At 43.1% G+C, this 16883-nt stretch overlaps 1 protein-coding gene across 13 annotated transcripts in view; it reads left to right on the plus strand.

The window, feature by feature from the left end:
• LOC118287977 (protein shisa-6) overlaps window positions 1-16883 on the plus strand; it is a 60343-nt gene that overhangs the window by 26941 nt on the left and 16519 nt on the right. For 6 of the 13 annotated variants that reach the window (XM_035613687.2, XM_047327840.1, XM_047327842.1 and 3 more), the window contains exon 5: window positions 13323-13361. The exons of the other annotated variants lie outside the window; for them this stretch is intronic. In XM_035613687.2, the coding sequence (XP_035469580.2) occupies window positions 13323-13361 (39 nt within the window). The remainder of the gene's footprint in view (window positions 1-13322; window positions 13362-16883) is intronic. 13 annotated transcript variants of the gene reach the window in all.

Here is a 16883-nt window from a genome sequence, read left to right on the forward strand (position 1 = left end):
CGAAAATTACAGACCTCCTACTCGGAGGTTGCAACTGTTTTGCTGTTGAATTAAATATCCACAGTCTGTCTCGAGAACTGCTCACTCCACCTTAAGTCCTACTTTGGCATATATGGGTAATTACAATTAAATCATCTAATGGAAATGCGCCATTGAATTGAATAACTCCATTTAGAAAGAAACTTCAAATAAAACTATATGGTGCACTTCTTATACACAATTTCCAGCCAGCATTTTCTCTGAGGTAGTTAATGGTGGAAAAGCAAAAAAAGACCCTGCAGAGAGTTGACTCCTGCAGCTGTGGGCAATGAAGCGCAAAGGCGGATGGCGAAACACTGGAGGTGTTAGTGTAAAAACTGTTCCTGTATCCATGCCAGAACGCTCCGCTGCCCAAGCCCATGTTTGCTTGCTCAGTCTTTTAATTATAATAGTCAGTTGATTGTGGACAAGCCATGCATGGAGACAGCAGCAACATGACAATGACGGGAGATGTTGTGACCCTGCGAATCTTTGCTGTCCACATAAACAACTGGACTTGTTTTGGATTTAAAGAAGCATTCTCAATCGCGTCAGATCAGTGTCATCGTAGAGGCTGTTTTTTATTCCCCTGATAGAAAACAGTCCACTGAGGCGAAACCTTGCGGCCTACCATGTACAGTTTTTGTCCATCTTAAACCACATGAAGAATATCTGCTTTGTTTGTGTTCCCTTCACTAAACTGCCTCTATTCCCTTGATGTGGCATTGGTCCATCTACTCAGAGCATTGTCTGTGCCAGCCTGACAGCTTGCCAGCCCCATCAATACTGCATCAGGTTCCATCTAAACAGCCCAGAACTCTTTTGCACTCCATCTAGGGACGGGTAATAAAATTCATTCCCTGAGCGAGGAGTCACATGGCAGCTGATCTCGCCCTATAGCTCTATTTTGTACACCAGAAGACAGAATCCTTTCCTTTTTTTTGCCAGAGGGAGAGTTTACAAATGACACAGGCAAAAAGTTACACTTTCAGATGATTAATCGCCTCAAATATTAGATAGTAATCACTTGTAATTAGTATTTGGTCCTTTCATCACCCAGAATCAGCTGTTCTACAGATTAATTGTTTATAAGGGAGTGAGTCAATATCTGCTTTCTGGATGTTAAATTTAATTATCTCAAGAATTATTGTCAGCGCTCAAACCCACCTGAGCAGCATAGGCAGTGGATACCGTCCAGTTCTGTCCTCTGGAACACAGTTGGACCAGATTTTGGCCCAAACTAAGTACGACTTTTCCTTCATCCCTCCTCAGGCTTTCTTTTGACCATGGTGGTTTATCTGGCAGACACAGCAATCTGGAGATGCACGAATATATTAAATTAAACCAGGAGGAATCAGCCATGCAGCTGCCACAATGCCCCCTGGGAAATATAGTAGAAAATGGAAAGTGTTTCCAGAGGATGATATCTACAGTGCTTGCAGTTCATTGACTTCAAGCCTTTTAGCTAGCTCATTAGCCTTTTAGCTGTAACTGATTCCGCAGACCCTGCTGACTTTAGGGTTTTGCTGATGCTATGAGGAATCTTGCTATTAATTAAAAGCCTGAAAAGATTATCTCTAAATCCACAGTGTGTATTGTGGCGACACAATGGAATATGATGTGTGATTAATGCACAATGAGGGTGATGTGAAAGACTTGATGTCTACATTGGTTGTTTTGGTTGAGCCACCAGAGCAATGGGACCAATTAAGGGCACGGCCTTTTTCCGAAGGCCTCGTGGCTGAGCTGGCTAACAATCTCGTCCAGTGCAATAACCCCAGGCTGCCATCTTGGGTTCTATCTTTTGAACCTTAATTGAGGAAAAGTAATTCAGCCATCTTGGGGAATCTTCTTAGTTTGACATGCCACATATATGCATGGTAGTAGATCTAAAGGGTGCATTAATTTAAATAAGCATCTTATGTTAATGTTTATTTTTAGCGACCCTCTCTAAGTTGTTTAAAAGGGCAGATGTTCAGTAATATTCCATTTCCTGTAATAAAATGCTATCTAATAACAATGCGAATACAGTGTGACAAAGTAAAAGGGGACGCTGGTAGTGATGAGCCAAATGAGAATACCCTTCCAAATCTGCAGCACCCACTGTGCGCTACCTGTCGCAAAGTTCCTGAGTTGATAGAGACCAAAACCAGACCTGAAAGAGAGTGAATGTTGGACTTGCATTCATCAGGTGTGCAGAAACACAACTCCGACGCAATGATTATGTTGCTCCGTAACTGTTGGATGATTAAATAAGAAACTGTTTGATTTCACAAGCTCTCAATATAAAAATGTTGTCATTGTAAACCCATCGTCCTCTATTAATTACTTATTTATACATATAACGGCAGATGTGATGGTTTAGAGAGTGCGAAAATTGTGACTCTTTATCGTGACTTTTAATGAGTCACCAGCCAGACACAGAGGCTCACAAAACAAAAATTACAAGAAAAAAAAACCTGTTATAATGGATGAAGGATTAGAAAAGGATAATGGATTATTTTATGTAAGGATACTGCTTTTTCTTTTTATTTGAGCAAACACAATGATCTGTCTCATTCACAGTGTCTAGGTGCAGCAGGCCATGCGATTTCTGTAAATGTACGTTTACCAGCATCTATTGCATAGCCGGTTGCGCTACCACTAAATGCGGCTCTAATTATTCATGAATGTAGTGCAGTAGGAACTATAACAAGCTGGGCTGAGCGAAACAATCCTGACATCAAACCATCAGAGATGTAATGTATGGAAACATTTTGGATTCAAACATAGTGAACAGAAATCATGAATTAAAGGCCGTTTGGTTAAAAAAAAAAATGCAGCTGCCTTACAATGACATCATAAATAACCACAACTCTGACGCCACCTGTTCGCTTGTCACTCAAGTGAGGCAGGAATTTAACTTGAATACCATATAGATTAGGATGGTTAGATTGGTTGCTTTTAAGTTATTTCAAAAAAATATGTCTTAGCGACAGCCCTAATGGCCTAAATCTAACCTACTGGTGTCAGTGGATTTTTCCCCAGTTAAAGGGCCAAGCTGACATTTTGACACCGCTGCCCTCCATCTCATTACACATTCCACCCCAAATTCCTTTGACAGGTAACACAATGACTTCCATCAGACAGCATTTGAGTGATATTTCCAAAAGTAATCCAGCCCCTTTTTCGTAAATAGCATCGCTGCTGTCTGTCCTTCATGACTTCCTCCCCCCCCCCCCGGCAGGCTGATTGATAGGAATGCACACAATCCATTATTTTGGCCTATTGATTGAGCCTGGCAATCAAAGATCAGTGTTGTGGCAGAGGTAACCGGACCCTCCTAAGAGACGGCCACGTCACACAGGCGCGGGCAGAGGTGTCAGCGGCCGGCCGACTAATCACCCCATGCTGTGAGTAATGGCTATGGAAGCAATCACAGGGGAAATGCATCATCTGTACAGACCCTCGATCTATCAACCTGACTCGCTCTCATTTGACTGAAACGCACGCCGACATGAAATATGACACTTTGTCAAAGGCAGAGGGAGCACGTTGGCTATGCGGAGCTGCAGAATGTAATAATTAAACACATCCATAAAGACCCATTGTATTTCATCTCACGACATTTACGTGTTTGCACATTTCTGTAGCTGCTTCCCCGGGTAAATATTTCATGCTTGGCTCATAATTACAATGTTTCACCAGCTCCTACGGAGTTAAAACATACCAACAGTCCTTTTCCACTTCAGTCATCTTTCAATTTGTTTCCCCACATGATATCAACAGAGTAAGGGTTGAAGAAGAAAAGAAAAGCCTTTGCTTGCACACCCTCCAAATACTGTCTGTCAGAGAGTTTGATGAGTTTTGCCATCAAAACGACAAAAGCCATAAGCAGGCGTCTCCGGCTGTACAATCCTCTTGGCGGTTTGCATTCTGGAGGGGAACAAGCGAGATTCCCTGGTTCTCTTTACAAATCTGGAATATTTCACATTGTATGTGTTGCAGGTTTAGCTTATCAAATGTAATTTCACACAGTGGGGAACGCTTCCTCTCCAACCACGGGAGTCCTGGGTCCCATCACCTCGCAATCTGCACACTGGCCTCTTCCTGCTTCCTTCTCCCAAGTACCTCCTTATTATGCAGCATGTTGTAAGTCTCAACTGCTTTCGAAAGTATTTCCACAAGCAGTCGTAGAGTTGCAAGATCGGAAATGAGAGCTCTTCCACTGCACGCCCACCTACACCTGCAACCATGCACCGATTGGACGGTCCAGCTGTCAATCACGCTGTATCCACACTCCATGCACAATTTACTAAATGCTGTATTGAAGAAGACTTGAAACTAGAGATTGAGACCATAAACTCCTCAGGAAAATGTTAACCGTCATTATAAATTATAAATCAAGTGAGCAGTACAGTCATTTTCTCATAGCCCAATATGGACAAACATAAGAGTGGCTCTCGACAGGGTCTTTCGCATTTTCATGTTACCAGAAGCCCGCAGAAGTTGGTTGCAATTTGCAAACGCACCACTCGATGCCACTACATCTTGCCCACTGATCCATTAATTAGATAAAAGGAGGGCTATGTCAGATCTGTCTCCTGCCTCTGACTGAGGCCTGCCCTACCTGAGCCTTTCGTGGCTTCAACAAAATGGTGGCAACTCCTCCTCTAAAGCAGTCGAGGAGTCTGTTCCTCGAAGGGGTCTGCAGGGATTGAGAGAATCAAAAGGCTTATTAGTAAAATTACTCTGAGCTATGAATATCTTCATGTGTAGTCCACTGCACACCTTTGGGCAACTTCTCCACATCTTTCAACGTGAAAACCCCTTTCAACATTAATCTAGGAATATTACTTTTCATGAATAGTTGCTGCCCTGTCCTGCTTAGCTACCATAGAATCAGAGCAATTTACATTCTGGTATTAAACCTGTCAGTTTCATTTCGGAGCTATTTTTCTCCCTAGCTTGCCAGCAAGCATCCCATCACTTTGCCACCTGTCTGACTGACTGATGTCTTTGATCTGCTCAGGTAGCTTATTAAACCCCCTGGACAGGAAAAAGCTAAACCATGTGAGGTTTACCCTAAAGCCTTTTTTTTGGTTAAGAGATTGGGTTAATTCAGCTGCCACTTTCTAATCAAACACACGAGTTATGGAGTCCTCTCCTCTGCCTAGAAAACATCTAATTCTGTCGCCATGCTTTTAGAACGGTAACCCCTTCAAAATAAGAGCTACAATTAGAATTCAATGAGAGTACTTAATAGTGTTCCCCACTGTCTGATGTGTGCTCTGTCAGACATTTCTGTTTTGCCTAATAATGTGATCCAATAGGAAAACGTACAAAACTAGAAGGACACTCAGTGCAGACCTCTGCCAAGGCCCTCTCCTACTGACAAATTGGAGGCAACATGTAATTTCTGTAAAGCTGTGACTGGTTATGCACCTGGCAACTGCTGTTGTTTGCATAGTCTCTCCAGTCTGAGCCTCAGAAGCCTGAGCTTTCTTCAGACTTATAGCACCTATGTGCACATGCACAGTTTAAATTCCCTGTGCACCGGCCAAGCCAGGAGCAGGATTTTGTTTTTTCTCTGTGCGTGTGTGGAAAATAATTGACTTACAATTTATGATCATATGGCAGGAGCGATGTCAACAAGATGTCATTAAAAAGACAGAAAATGACATTTTGTAGTAAAGCATTAGCTTCTGCAGGTCCCGTTAGGTCCTCTGGGAACATTTCAATTTAGCATTGCCAGATTGGGGTATATGGGGTATCGCCCCTCTGATGAACTTTATCGTGGCTTGTTTTGAAGATATAACCACACTTTCACATCGGTTTAACCATCAGTCGCTGAGACATCACTCAAAACCATGTCTGCTTCAAGGTGGCGCTAGAGGAACAGTCCCGGATCTTGCTTTTAGCATGGCTAAAAGGCAATACTAAATGTGCATTGATTCAGTGTTGTAAAACAATAAAAAGAAAACACAAAGACTTCCAAGGGAAGCAAGGACTTTTATGCATCTAGAGTGGTGTCTGTGCGTGTGAATTGAGAAAGAGAAAATTGCACGAAGAGAAAAGGATTTATTTCCCTGTGAGATCCAATCATGATGAAATTTTTTTAATTCCCCCTAACCCGCCTAGATTCCTCCAGTCTGATCTGGCAGGCTACAAAATTAATCACAATTGCTGTGATCAGTGCAGCCGATGTGACCGGTAGCACTTCACTGAAATGTTAATAGAGCCATATTCAACGGTGGACTATTCTCGGCAGGGAGTCTGTAGCCTGTGGCTGCGCACTAAATCTCAATGACTACATTAACTCATTACCATGAGTCATGGCGTGCAGTGCCAGCAGCAATTAAAACATGACAGGAAAGAGAGGTGTCCTTGGGCCACTGTTCTGCTCCTGAGACTGATGCGCTTTACGAGATGGAGCAGGATGATTGACATATCAATAGGTGTAGAGGTGGATTAAATGGCCTCAATCAATGTTCAGATTTGTCTCGCTCACACCTATGTGCCTGAAGCAAATCGCACACACCTCGCCGAGCGTTGCCAGCTATTGTGCTTCAGGCTGTGTGGCAATGCGGCTGTTGAGGCAGGATATCCTTTCTCTGTCATCCAGAAATATGACATGCCTTTTGAAGATTTCATTTGAATTTCTCATTGTGAAAGAAATCAACGTTTGAATTCATTGCAATTGAAAAATTACCAAAAGCCAAACAGAGTGTGGATTGGTGAGGAAGAAAAACAACGACACAGAGGGCAGGAAAAAGTCACTAAGATTTTCCAATATAATATAATTAATATACCTCAAAATTTTTTGTCTTTTTATTCTTTAATCAAGCAGGAGGTCAGGGGAGACGGAAAAAACATAACTTCCGATGAATATGTCAGGGCTTTAATTCAACTCTCTCCTCTGTAGAAACACATTTCTATTCATGGAGCCAATCCTCCATAGTCATGACACTGCATACTTCCGTTTCTTTTGTAAAACTCCAGCAAAATGGTAATTAAATTGCAACTGTGGGCTTCTGTCCCCTATGCAGACTTAAAGAAGCCTTTATCTTGCCAAATGACTGACAGTTGATTATGAAAAACCCAGTATCCCCCCCCCCCACTCTCTTGCGTGAAGGCAGTCCACCCACACCTTCCACTCTTGTGCGCACTATTGTTATGGCTCCATTGTTAATGAGTTTAGAATTAACTGGCTGTAATGACTGGAGACTGGGGCCCCTGCTGAGCCTGATTGTGCTGTTGAATGGGGAGCTGGAGGAGGAATGTATGGATGGACGTGAACAATGTGCACATCAGGTATCTGTGTCTGTTGCTCGCGGTCGCCGGGGAAAATACAAGCGCTGTCAGAACTGGGAGGGTCGTTTTCAGGACAAGTCACGCGCCAGGGCTCGTCGCCGCTGTACAACCTGACATCAGGTGGCGTCCTGTGGCCACTCATCTGCTCGATATTAAAACATTTCAGATATGAAAACATCTATTAAGCAGTAGACAAATTTTTTTCCCATTCTGTGTCATTACGATAACAGTTATTACAGCTAAATCCAAAAGACAGCTGATGTTTTTTATGTTAATTTGAAAATATTAACATACAAATAATGACACCTCCTTTATTGCTACTAGCATTTAGGTTTATACACTTGGAGCATTTTCAAAAGGTGATTTTCTAGTTTAGAAATATGTCGCCCTGGCGTGGAGAAGAAAGATATCTGTTTTCAGATTTAGCAAAATTAGAAAGTTACCTATCCCAGTAACTTTATTTTTCAAAATTTTGGATTTTTTCTTTTTTCTTTTCCAGGAGTTTGATGGGACAGTTTTTCCTCAATCTTGTGCTAAGGGAAGAGACCTGGCCATGTTAGGTTTCTGCCGAGACTGGGGGTGTGGAGAGGTGGAGCTGTGGTTGGCGCTATGGCAAATTATATTTCATTCAAGGTTGTTCCCCTGCCGGGGCTGCATCGCTGAGATGCCTCGGGTCTGAAGGCAAAGGTCACTCTTGCCCATTTTGCGACATCCACAACAGGTCAGGAAAGGTCAGCTCTACATCGATGCTCCGCAAAGAAAGTTTATGTAGGCCTATATATAAATGCAGTGTAGCAGACCAGCAGGATTTTGGGGGCCCTTTGCCTGTGCCTGCTCTGCCTCCTTCTTCTCTTCTTCTCGTCTTCTTCTCTGTCCTGCAGCATAATCCTCTATAATGAGCTTGTGGACAGGAGATGAGATATGATTCTTGGAATTAAAACAGCATTTTCTACTTTGATCATCCAGCAGTGTGTGAAGCACTGAAATAAGACCCCCCCCCCCCCCGTCTTTATCGAATCTTTGCTCTCACTCTCCCTCTCTTAATCTTTCCCTTGCTCACTCGCCCTGCTCTATCTGAGCTTGGGGGATTGCTGTATGAGATGGAGAGTTAATGAAGAAACCTTCTTTTTTTTTCTCTCTCCCCTGCAAGAGGACTGGTAAACTCTTGCAACTTTGTACTCTCCTATTGTCAATCGTGTCACGATCGGCTTTCGTGCTTTTAATACTCAACCCCTGAACCAGTTGAGCATAAATATTTGACGTCGTTATTTTCAAGCCCCTGAGAACGTCTTAAACAATTGCATAAGCTGCTAAACAAATGAATCAGAATCATTTTTTTGCTCTTAAAGTTGGATGAACAGCTGCTTCTGTGAAACAATCCCAGCGACCTCATCCCTTTTTATTCCTTTCATTACACACCATCTTATTTTTACAACACTTAGGGGCAAAGCAGCAGTCCCCCCCCCCCCCCACGCACACAATCACTAGTGGCCTTGTCTTTGTAAACTGCAAGTGAGATGCAACATTGTCAAAAAGCCATTTAAGATGCTATCATCTAATATGGAGGCTGACGTGGGCTGGTGCTGGCAGCATGGTTATGTAAGCAGCTTTCTCAGGGACTGATAGCAATCCAACACACCCAGCAGGGGAGTGGTGGTGTGTGTGTGTGTGTGTGTGTGTGTGTGTGTGTATTTCGGGTGAGGGTTTTGAAAGAAATCACACATTCAGTGCGCCACACAATATTTCACTCAGTGTTTTGCCACAGGTACAGAAAGATTTACCCATTTCAGCCGCGTGATTTGTTAATATGCTAATGCGCCGTGATTTGCAAAGCAGGAAACTGAGCGCGCCTTCGCTCGGTGAGGTGTTGATTGAAAGAAATCAACAACCAGGGAGGCAGATGAGACACAAATGTGCATTTTTAGAAATGAAAACTTTATTATTCGACATTGTATCTACGGGCAAAAGTAGAGATTTGAAGGAAAAGTTTGGATGTTTTTCACGTGAATCCTAATACGATACTGATTTGAGAACCCCCTGTAGCAATACAGAGGATAGTATGTGACTACAGCTGCTTCAGTCTGACAAATTGTGTGGGTTATTTCTAATGCTACAGTCAGTCTTTGTGTTTCCTCAGACAGTACTTCCTTGCCGATCCATACTGGATGGAATTCCGGCTAATCTCCAGGGTGCTGGCACTGAATTTACACATGACTACCAGATGGATATACCGGTTGGATCCAGCTAAGACTGATGAGACTAATTTAAGCCTGTGTCTGTGTCCAATAGATAACATGCACACTAAAACAAATGACAGGTTGTGACTAAGTTTTGCAAGATTTTCTTCATAACTTTATTTAGAGATAAATGTTTCCTGCTCCAAAGGTTAGGCGAAATTTGGGGTTTGTTAAAACTCTGTCTGATTATCTGACTGCTTGTATTTCTGGCCCCAGTATCACCAGACAATAATTTAAATAACAATTCAAACTCCGGATTTGATAAAAAAAAATAAAAAAAATACAACCAACGGATATAATAATATTCAATGAAAATGTTAAACTTGTTGTTTTTTTTACCTCGCAACACAAAGTACACTACATCTTGCATTAGCATTGCATGGTGCAGAATCATCAAATATGAACATAACTAGTGGGAAATATGTTTACTTCTTTATAGTGATGTTTCCAGATCTCAGCAATTGACTTGATTAGACCGACCACTTATAGAAATGATGTCCAAAAATGTAAAAAATAAGACCCAAGCTGCAATATACCTGAAGCATCCTTTGAATCATAATTATGATCTCAGAGCTAGCACGCAATACACGATACATTTTCGCCGATGAATATATGATCAGGTCTTTTGAACGTGGCTTCAGCTCTGAGGCTCATGAGCTGAGTGCTTCAGCGCCACTAGCAAACATTGTTTATGACACATTCTTATTGTGTGGTGATATGAAATACAAGAGTATGCAAAGTCTTGCAGTCATAAAAAAACATTTAGCTGTAATGAACCATACATCACGGTATACGACAGCAGCCTCTGGAGTCAGTGTGACCATTATTTAGCCTCAACATCACTGAAATGCCCATTACTATCAAGGAAAGTCCAGGCTATAATCAACGAATCAAGTTTTAGTACTATATGTACTATATTTTGCAAAATATGTAGTGTTTAATATAGATTAGAGAGACCAAATAGCTTTCAAACGCAGATTTTTCCAAAAGGTGCCTTGAGTTTGTGTATATCGTGAAAGCACGACACGTTCATTGACTTCAGGAGATTAGCGTTGCTGATACTGTGTGCCGCGGCCAGCTGGGATGAAAATCGGAGCAAACATTGTGAAGTGCTGAGGTGCGGGCATGCTGGCAAGTAGATTTGCCCAGGGAGGGAGGTCTCCTCCGTGCACCGACTCCTCTGCCGCCTTCGCCTCGCCAGTGGCCTTTCCCCTTGGTGGTGCTGCACCAGAGAGTCACGAATCCAACAACCAACACCACTCCGGTCGACTACATGCAGGTGTAGACTGTAAACCCACAGTCCTTTTCCTGTTAAGGAGCATAACCAATGTTGTTTACTGCTGAGCTGCCAACTACACTTATGCCATCCGTATCCCTGCTTTAAAAGTCTTGTTTTGGTGCATTTCATACCTCCACTCACAGTCAGTTTGAGACATTTCAATTTATCTCCCCACTCCGCATCGCAAGGAAAATTGGGTGTCAGAATAACTGACTGCTTTACACGGCAACGCTGTGAAATGAGACGATTGTTTACTTGTGCGGTGCAGAGGGGTAATTCTGAATCTTGTCGTAGCTCGCAGGTTCCTATTGACGGGAGCGCCGCGCGCATCACAAACACGTCGCGTAATGCTGAGTCAGGAAGGGGAGGAAGGTTTCCTGTCACATTTTGCGTCTAAATAACTGAGCAGGAACACCCAATGTACAGATGTGTGAAAAGGAGAAGAAATGGATCCGTTTGGTCTTTTGCAGCTCAAATAGCGGGGTCACAAACAGATGAATAACCTGCAGTACCTCAACCAAACCAAAGAACATACAGACTTTTCAAAATGGCCACACATTTTCATCTGGCTTCAGTGGGTCCCCCCCCCCCCCCCCCACCCCGGATTTCACAAAGTGCTTCCACCGGAGGAAACACTCCACAGTCATCAATATGGCAGCCTCCCATTACATGTCGGATGGATTTATCAAGCTATTGATTAGTTATAAACTGGAATAACACTCAAGGTCATCAGGCAGGAATCTGCAGTACTTAACACGGTGCAGTTCCAGGGTGCAATGCAGTACAGATTTCACCGACTAATGAGGTCAAAACAACCAAGATAAATCTGAGGGGGATTGTCAAAAAAATGCTGATCAATACCAGAGCACGAAAGCTCATTTGGTCGAATTCAAATTTAATCTTTGAGGTTTGTGAGCATATGCTTAAAATGATTTGAATTTCCAAATTAAATGATTCCTTCCAGTATTTTGTATTATGATACAGATGCGTGTTTGCTCTTATTAGCAAGTTTATAATCCTCGCTAATATGAAGATGCATAATTTATGTCACCTACGGGGCAGCTCTGAGCTGTTGTGTGTTCTGTCTTTCTTTTTGGCTGAGCTTCAGAGACAAAGAAAGCAGGTGAAATGAGATGATAAATACTTGCACTTGCACACTGAATACACAACGCGATGTTAACGAGATGTAACATGTTAACAATTTTTCTGGGTCACTGGAAGCAAAGAAATTGAAATAGACAATAGATTTACAATAGAAAAAGAATATATTTAGCCTACTGGGTGAAGCTGAAATGCAACCCCAACAGCATCTATCTGAAGTTTGTTAACACGTTTGTTAACGTGTCATCACCAGACCAAGTAACTAAGGCTGTAACAACAACACCTTTGTACTGATTGTAGTGAGGGGTGTATTTTATGACTTATGAATACAACCATTTTAATCATATGCAGATGATGTTTTAGTGTAGGGAACTAAAGCAGAAAAGAACACAATACACAATGTTAATCTATAATGTGCTCCCTTTCTCTGCTGGTGCTCATGTTATGTGTACTTTAGCATTTCGGTCCTGAGATTGGCTGTTTGCACATTTCTCTCGCCGGGGATTTCATCCAAACCTCCTGGTGTTTCCGCGGGGAAAAATCTGCAATTCATGTTCGTCCGCGTTTCTGCAGCAACAGCATCACCCCCCCCCAACCCTTATAATTAACCACCACTCCAAACTATGAAGGGTTACGCGCTCGCCGTGTTAAAGGTCAAAACGGGCGCGTATCGCTTCCGACCCAGAGCTGGGGAACGCATCCCTGTAGCTGCGCGTTGCTGTGTGGGAGGGCAGTGGCGATGAGAAGCTGAGATGGTAAATCAATAGTGATGGATCAAAGCGCTGCATGGCTGGAGCCCTGTGGTGTCAGGGTGCGGGGAACAACAGTGACTTTTTACACCTCCTCCCTTCTCCTCATTATCCTCTTCTCCCCTTCTCCCGTCTTCATCGCAAAATTCCAACCCTTCTGTATTCCGCCACCCTTGGTGGCATTTTTAAGTGAGTGTGCGTGTGTGTGTGTGTGTGTGTGTGCATGAGGGACAAAGACAGAGAGAGGTTACTTGATGCTTTGTGTCATGGTGTCAGGTGGCATCAGCCTGTAGATGGGAAGATAAAAATGAAAGACAATCGATATCCGAGCACTGAAATTGTTCTCATCTGCTGCCGCCCTCTTGCACTACATGTGTCCACGCACATCTGCTGCTCTACCATGTGGAAAACGGTTTGACTCGTAAACGAGATGTTATTCACAAAGTGATGCCGTTGTACTGCTTTAATGTCTGATGCTGAAGTCAAAACGCATGAAAAAGGAAATGATGTTGTGAATGTGAATTTTAAGCACGAACCAGTTACAGTTTGTTTCTCTCAATGCGATTGTATTTTCCCTGTTATATCACAAATGCTGCACAAGAAGCACAATGAATTAATAAATAACCACTTGGTTGTGTTTTCTAGGAGAAAAACATTGGCCGGTCCGCTCCCAGAGTCACCATGGTAGGGATGGCTGTTCTTTGTTCACCGGTCTGGGCTGCCTCCAACCACCCCTTTGGTTCTGAATTATGAACCAGTCTGAAGCGCTGGAGCACGATCTGGTCGCTGAGCAGTGTTTGGAGGCAGCTTGTACCTGGAGTGTTAAGTGTAGTGCAGTGCCTTGTTGTTGACCTCTGTCTATCTATAACCTATGTTATTTCCCCCTTGACATCTAGCGTCCCTGTCTGTATGATGGATACATGTAAACAGTCTGGTTTGTGTTGTTGGGGGTGTAACGGTACAAAAAGATGCACACATAAAGTCCATTAAGACTTTGTATTTTTATACTTTAAGGTACCACATGCAAGAATGTGAAACAATTAAATGCATTCATCTTTTTTTATTTTTATTTACCAATGTGTGAAACGATTTTAACATCGGTAGCCTACGACAGTCTGTCGACTGATTTCTGTATCGGACGAAGGTCCTGGGAAAGGATGCAGCGTTTCTTCCCCTCGGTGCCTTATTTCAGCGACGACCTGGCTAAGCCTGAGCTAGAAGCCCTAAAATTACCAAACAACTTCTCCAGTAATCTGAAGCGAACGTCCTGTGCCCAACAGTTCAGGTGAACTCACGTACCGTTACGCCCCTGGTTCTGTTCTAATCAATGGTGTGGTCATGTGGGCTTGCCTACAAAGAAACATTGTAAAGAGGAGATTTTTTTCAATTGCACTCCTTTTTCTTTTCAGCTAAAATGCCATTTCTTTTAGCAGAGTTTGGGCCTAATTAATAAAAAAGAAATTTAAAAAAAAACAACAACAACAAAGAGAACTAGGGCATAGTGTCTGTAAACAAGAATGTTCTGTACCTCTTGATGTTTGTTGCAGCTGGCCCACATTGCATTTTTCCTTTTTCATTGTGCTGTGCCTTAAAAACGCAGATGGTCCCATTCCACTCCTCTGTTCTAATTCCTGCCCTTTGAAATGTGTGTTCTGAACTGTTCCACTGAAGCTTCTGCTCGGTGTCGTCCACTTTACCGAAATGAATGTCCTAACCCCTCTGGTGTGCGTGCTCTCCGACTCTGTCCGTCTCAGTGGAGAGGAGGGCTGGTCTATAAAGGCACGGATAAAGGCAGTTTTGATGATGTTACTTCTTTTATTTTAAGAAGACATCAGATAAATCTGTGCTTATCCTTGCTTGCGATATACGGACCCTCCTCTTCCTCCTCTACCTCTTCCTCGCCCTCCTCCGCCTCCTCTCAAAGGGAGTCTGCTTTTCAACAGCCCGCAAATGGAGTCGGTTGGTATGTCAATCAACTGTTGAAAAAAATGGCTTTTTGAGAAATGGCTTTTTCTTTTTGTTCCATGAGAGTACTATTCCTATTGTGTGACATCAGATGAAAATGCCATACTGTTACATTGTTTGATTTTTCAGGAAAAGATTATTACCTTTAAACCCCATGAGTCACCTCGGCTTTGTAGCGAAAGAGCGGTGGAATCAGACGAGCTCCGCAGGAACATCGCGAAGCGCTACTTCAATAAAATGGATCTCATATTGCCTTTTAACACACAAAGTCAGAGTGGCCCGCGGTGGGTTCACTGTCTATCACATTTCAAAATGAACTGGATATGAGGTCCATCTCGACCTCCTGCCCCCCGCCATCCCTGCTGAGACTATAATGGCTCATTTGTAAAGCTGGAGAGGCAGTGACATGTCAAGTAACTACGTGGCCTTTGGTGTCTTGGGGGTGATTGTGAGTTATGAGATAAAGAGTGATACTTACCGGCTCTGGACCGGGGTTTTTTTTTATTGCACTTGGAGCGGCACAGGAACTTTGCAATCAGCAGCTCTACCGATTCTCATTAATGGAGTCGTCTGCGAATGCATAATGATATCAGCGGAATTTGTTTTAGAGCAGCGATTCCTTTCAACCGATTCCAAACGTGTTAATTGGTTCTCACGTATCAGCCGACACCCTGCGCAAAAGGTAGCGGCCAGTGTGCGACGCCCGTGTCTTTGTTAGTTTCGGAACGACTTAGCCGTGCCCATCTGAGCACCCGTGGGCACATTGTTGATGTGTTGCTGTCTTTAGACGGTGGAAAGTGACACGGTTTTGACTAAGTGAAGTCAGTAGAGATATTATATAACAATATAACAATATAAATGTTATCTCATGGGGCGTGATTATAGTTAAATGCGCCAAGAAAGGCAGGTGCACTATGCGCACACACTCTGCGTGTTACACACACACAGACACACGCAGTCTGCTTGGGCACTGAATGAAAAAAAGTTTCCTCTGCAATCAACTGTTCTCTCTTTCTACCTGGCAAATATTAAATGGGCGGCATTTATGTAACACTTTTCTAGTCTCGTCGCCCACCCAAAACACTTTACAGTACAAGTCACATCCACTCACTCACACACACATATTCATACTGCACTTCTACCACTGCTCATAGTCCTTTTTCTATCACGCATCATTCATACACTGCCATTACAGCCGTCAGGGGCAATTTAGGGGTTAAGTGTCTTGCCCAAGGACACTCCGGCATGCGGACCGGAGGACCAGGGGATCGAACCATGTTCAGACTGCATTAACAAGAATCTGATATAGTCTATAATACAGGCCTCAGCAAATAATGCCGCCATGGCACTAACCACTAATACTCCCTTTTTTAATGTTTCATGACTTGATCATAGCGTTTCCCCCCACATACCGCTGACATGTGTCCCGCACCTCCAGGTTTCACTTCTAGGCGATTATCACCAATTCTGCTGCTTCACCCAGCTCAACAGAGCATTTAGCTGTTAGCCGCCGCGCGGAGAAGAGAGAACATTTGCTGCTCGGTGGTGAATATTGTGGAGTGTGGCTGTAAAAGCCTGATAACGGAGGATGGACTTGTCTCATTTGGCCACCAGAAACACGGCTCCAAGATAATTGGTAGTCATGCTCCGTATGTGCGTTTCCATGCACCTGTTTTTATGTTTTAATGTTCAGCCTTGAAACGCAGGGAAAAAAAATGTATATATATATATATATATATATATATATAAAAGGTCTTACACCTGTTTTAGGAAGAGGGTTGGTATATTGATAGGAGCAGTGAAATCAGACTTAGAAAATAAATCATGAAGTCTATGAAGCATGTGTCCACTCCACTGCAGAGAGGAAACACATGACTTTGATTTAGTGATGTGCAATACCCCCGAACTCCTGGTTTCCAAAACCAAATATAGCCCAGGGTGGAATTTTTTGTTCATGCCAATAATTGGCAGAGAATTTTTCCAAAACTTTGGGTTCAGAAAAAGGGAAATAGTCGATGAACATTTTAAATTATAGCTCTCTGTACGTGGATAATTCTTGCCACTGCTGAGGAAACTAAGGGAGTGAAGTCTTCCCTCCTCTTTGTATTCTGTACTGGGATTAAATCTCAGATGCTCAACACAGTGTGTGTGGTGTTGCCACTGAACGTCACAGACCTCCCACGCACATCTCAGCGTGGTCGCTGCTCGGAGACCCTGAGAGAGATCCATGCGTGGCTGCGC

Source organism: Scophthalmus maximus, chromosome 16 (assembly GCF_022379125.1).
Source record: "Scophthalmus maximus strain ysfricsl-2021 chromosome 16, ASM2237912v1, whole genome shotgun sequence".
Taxonomy (NCBI): Eukaryota; Metazoa; Chordata; class Actinopteri; order Pleuronectiformes; family Scophthalmidae; genus Scophthalmus; species Scophthalmus maximus.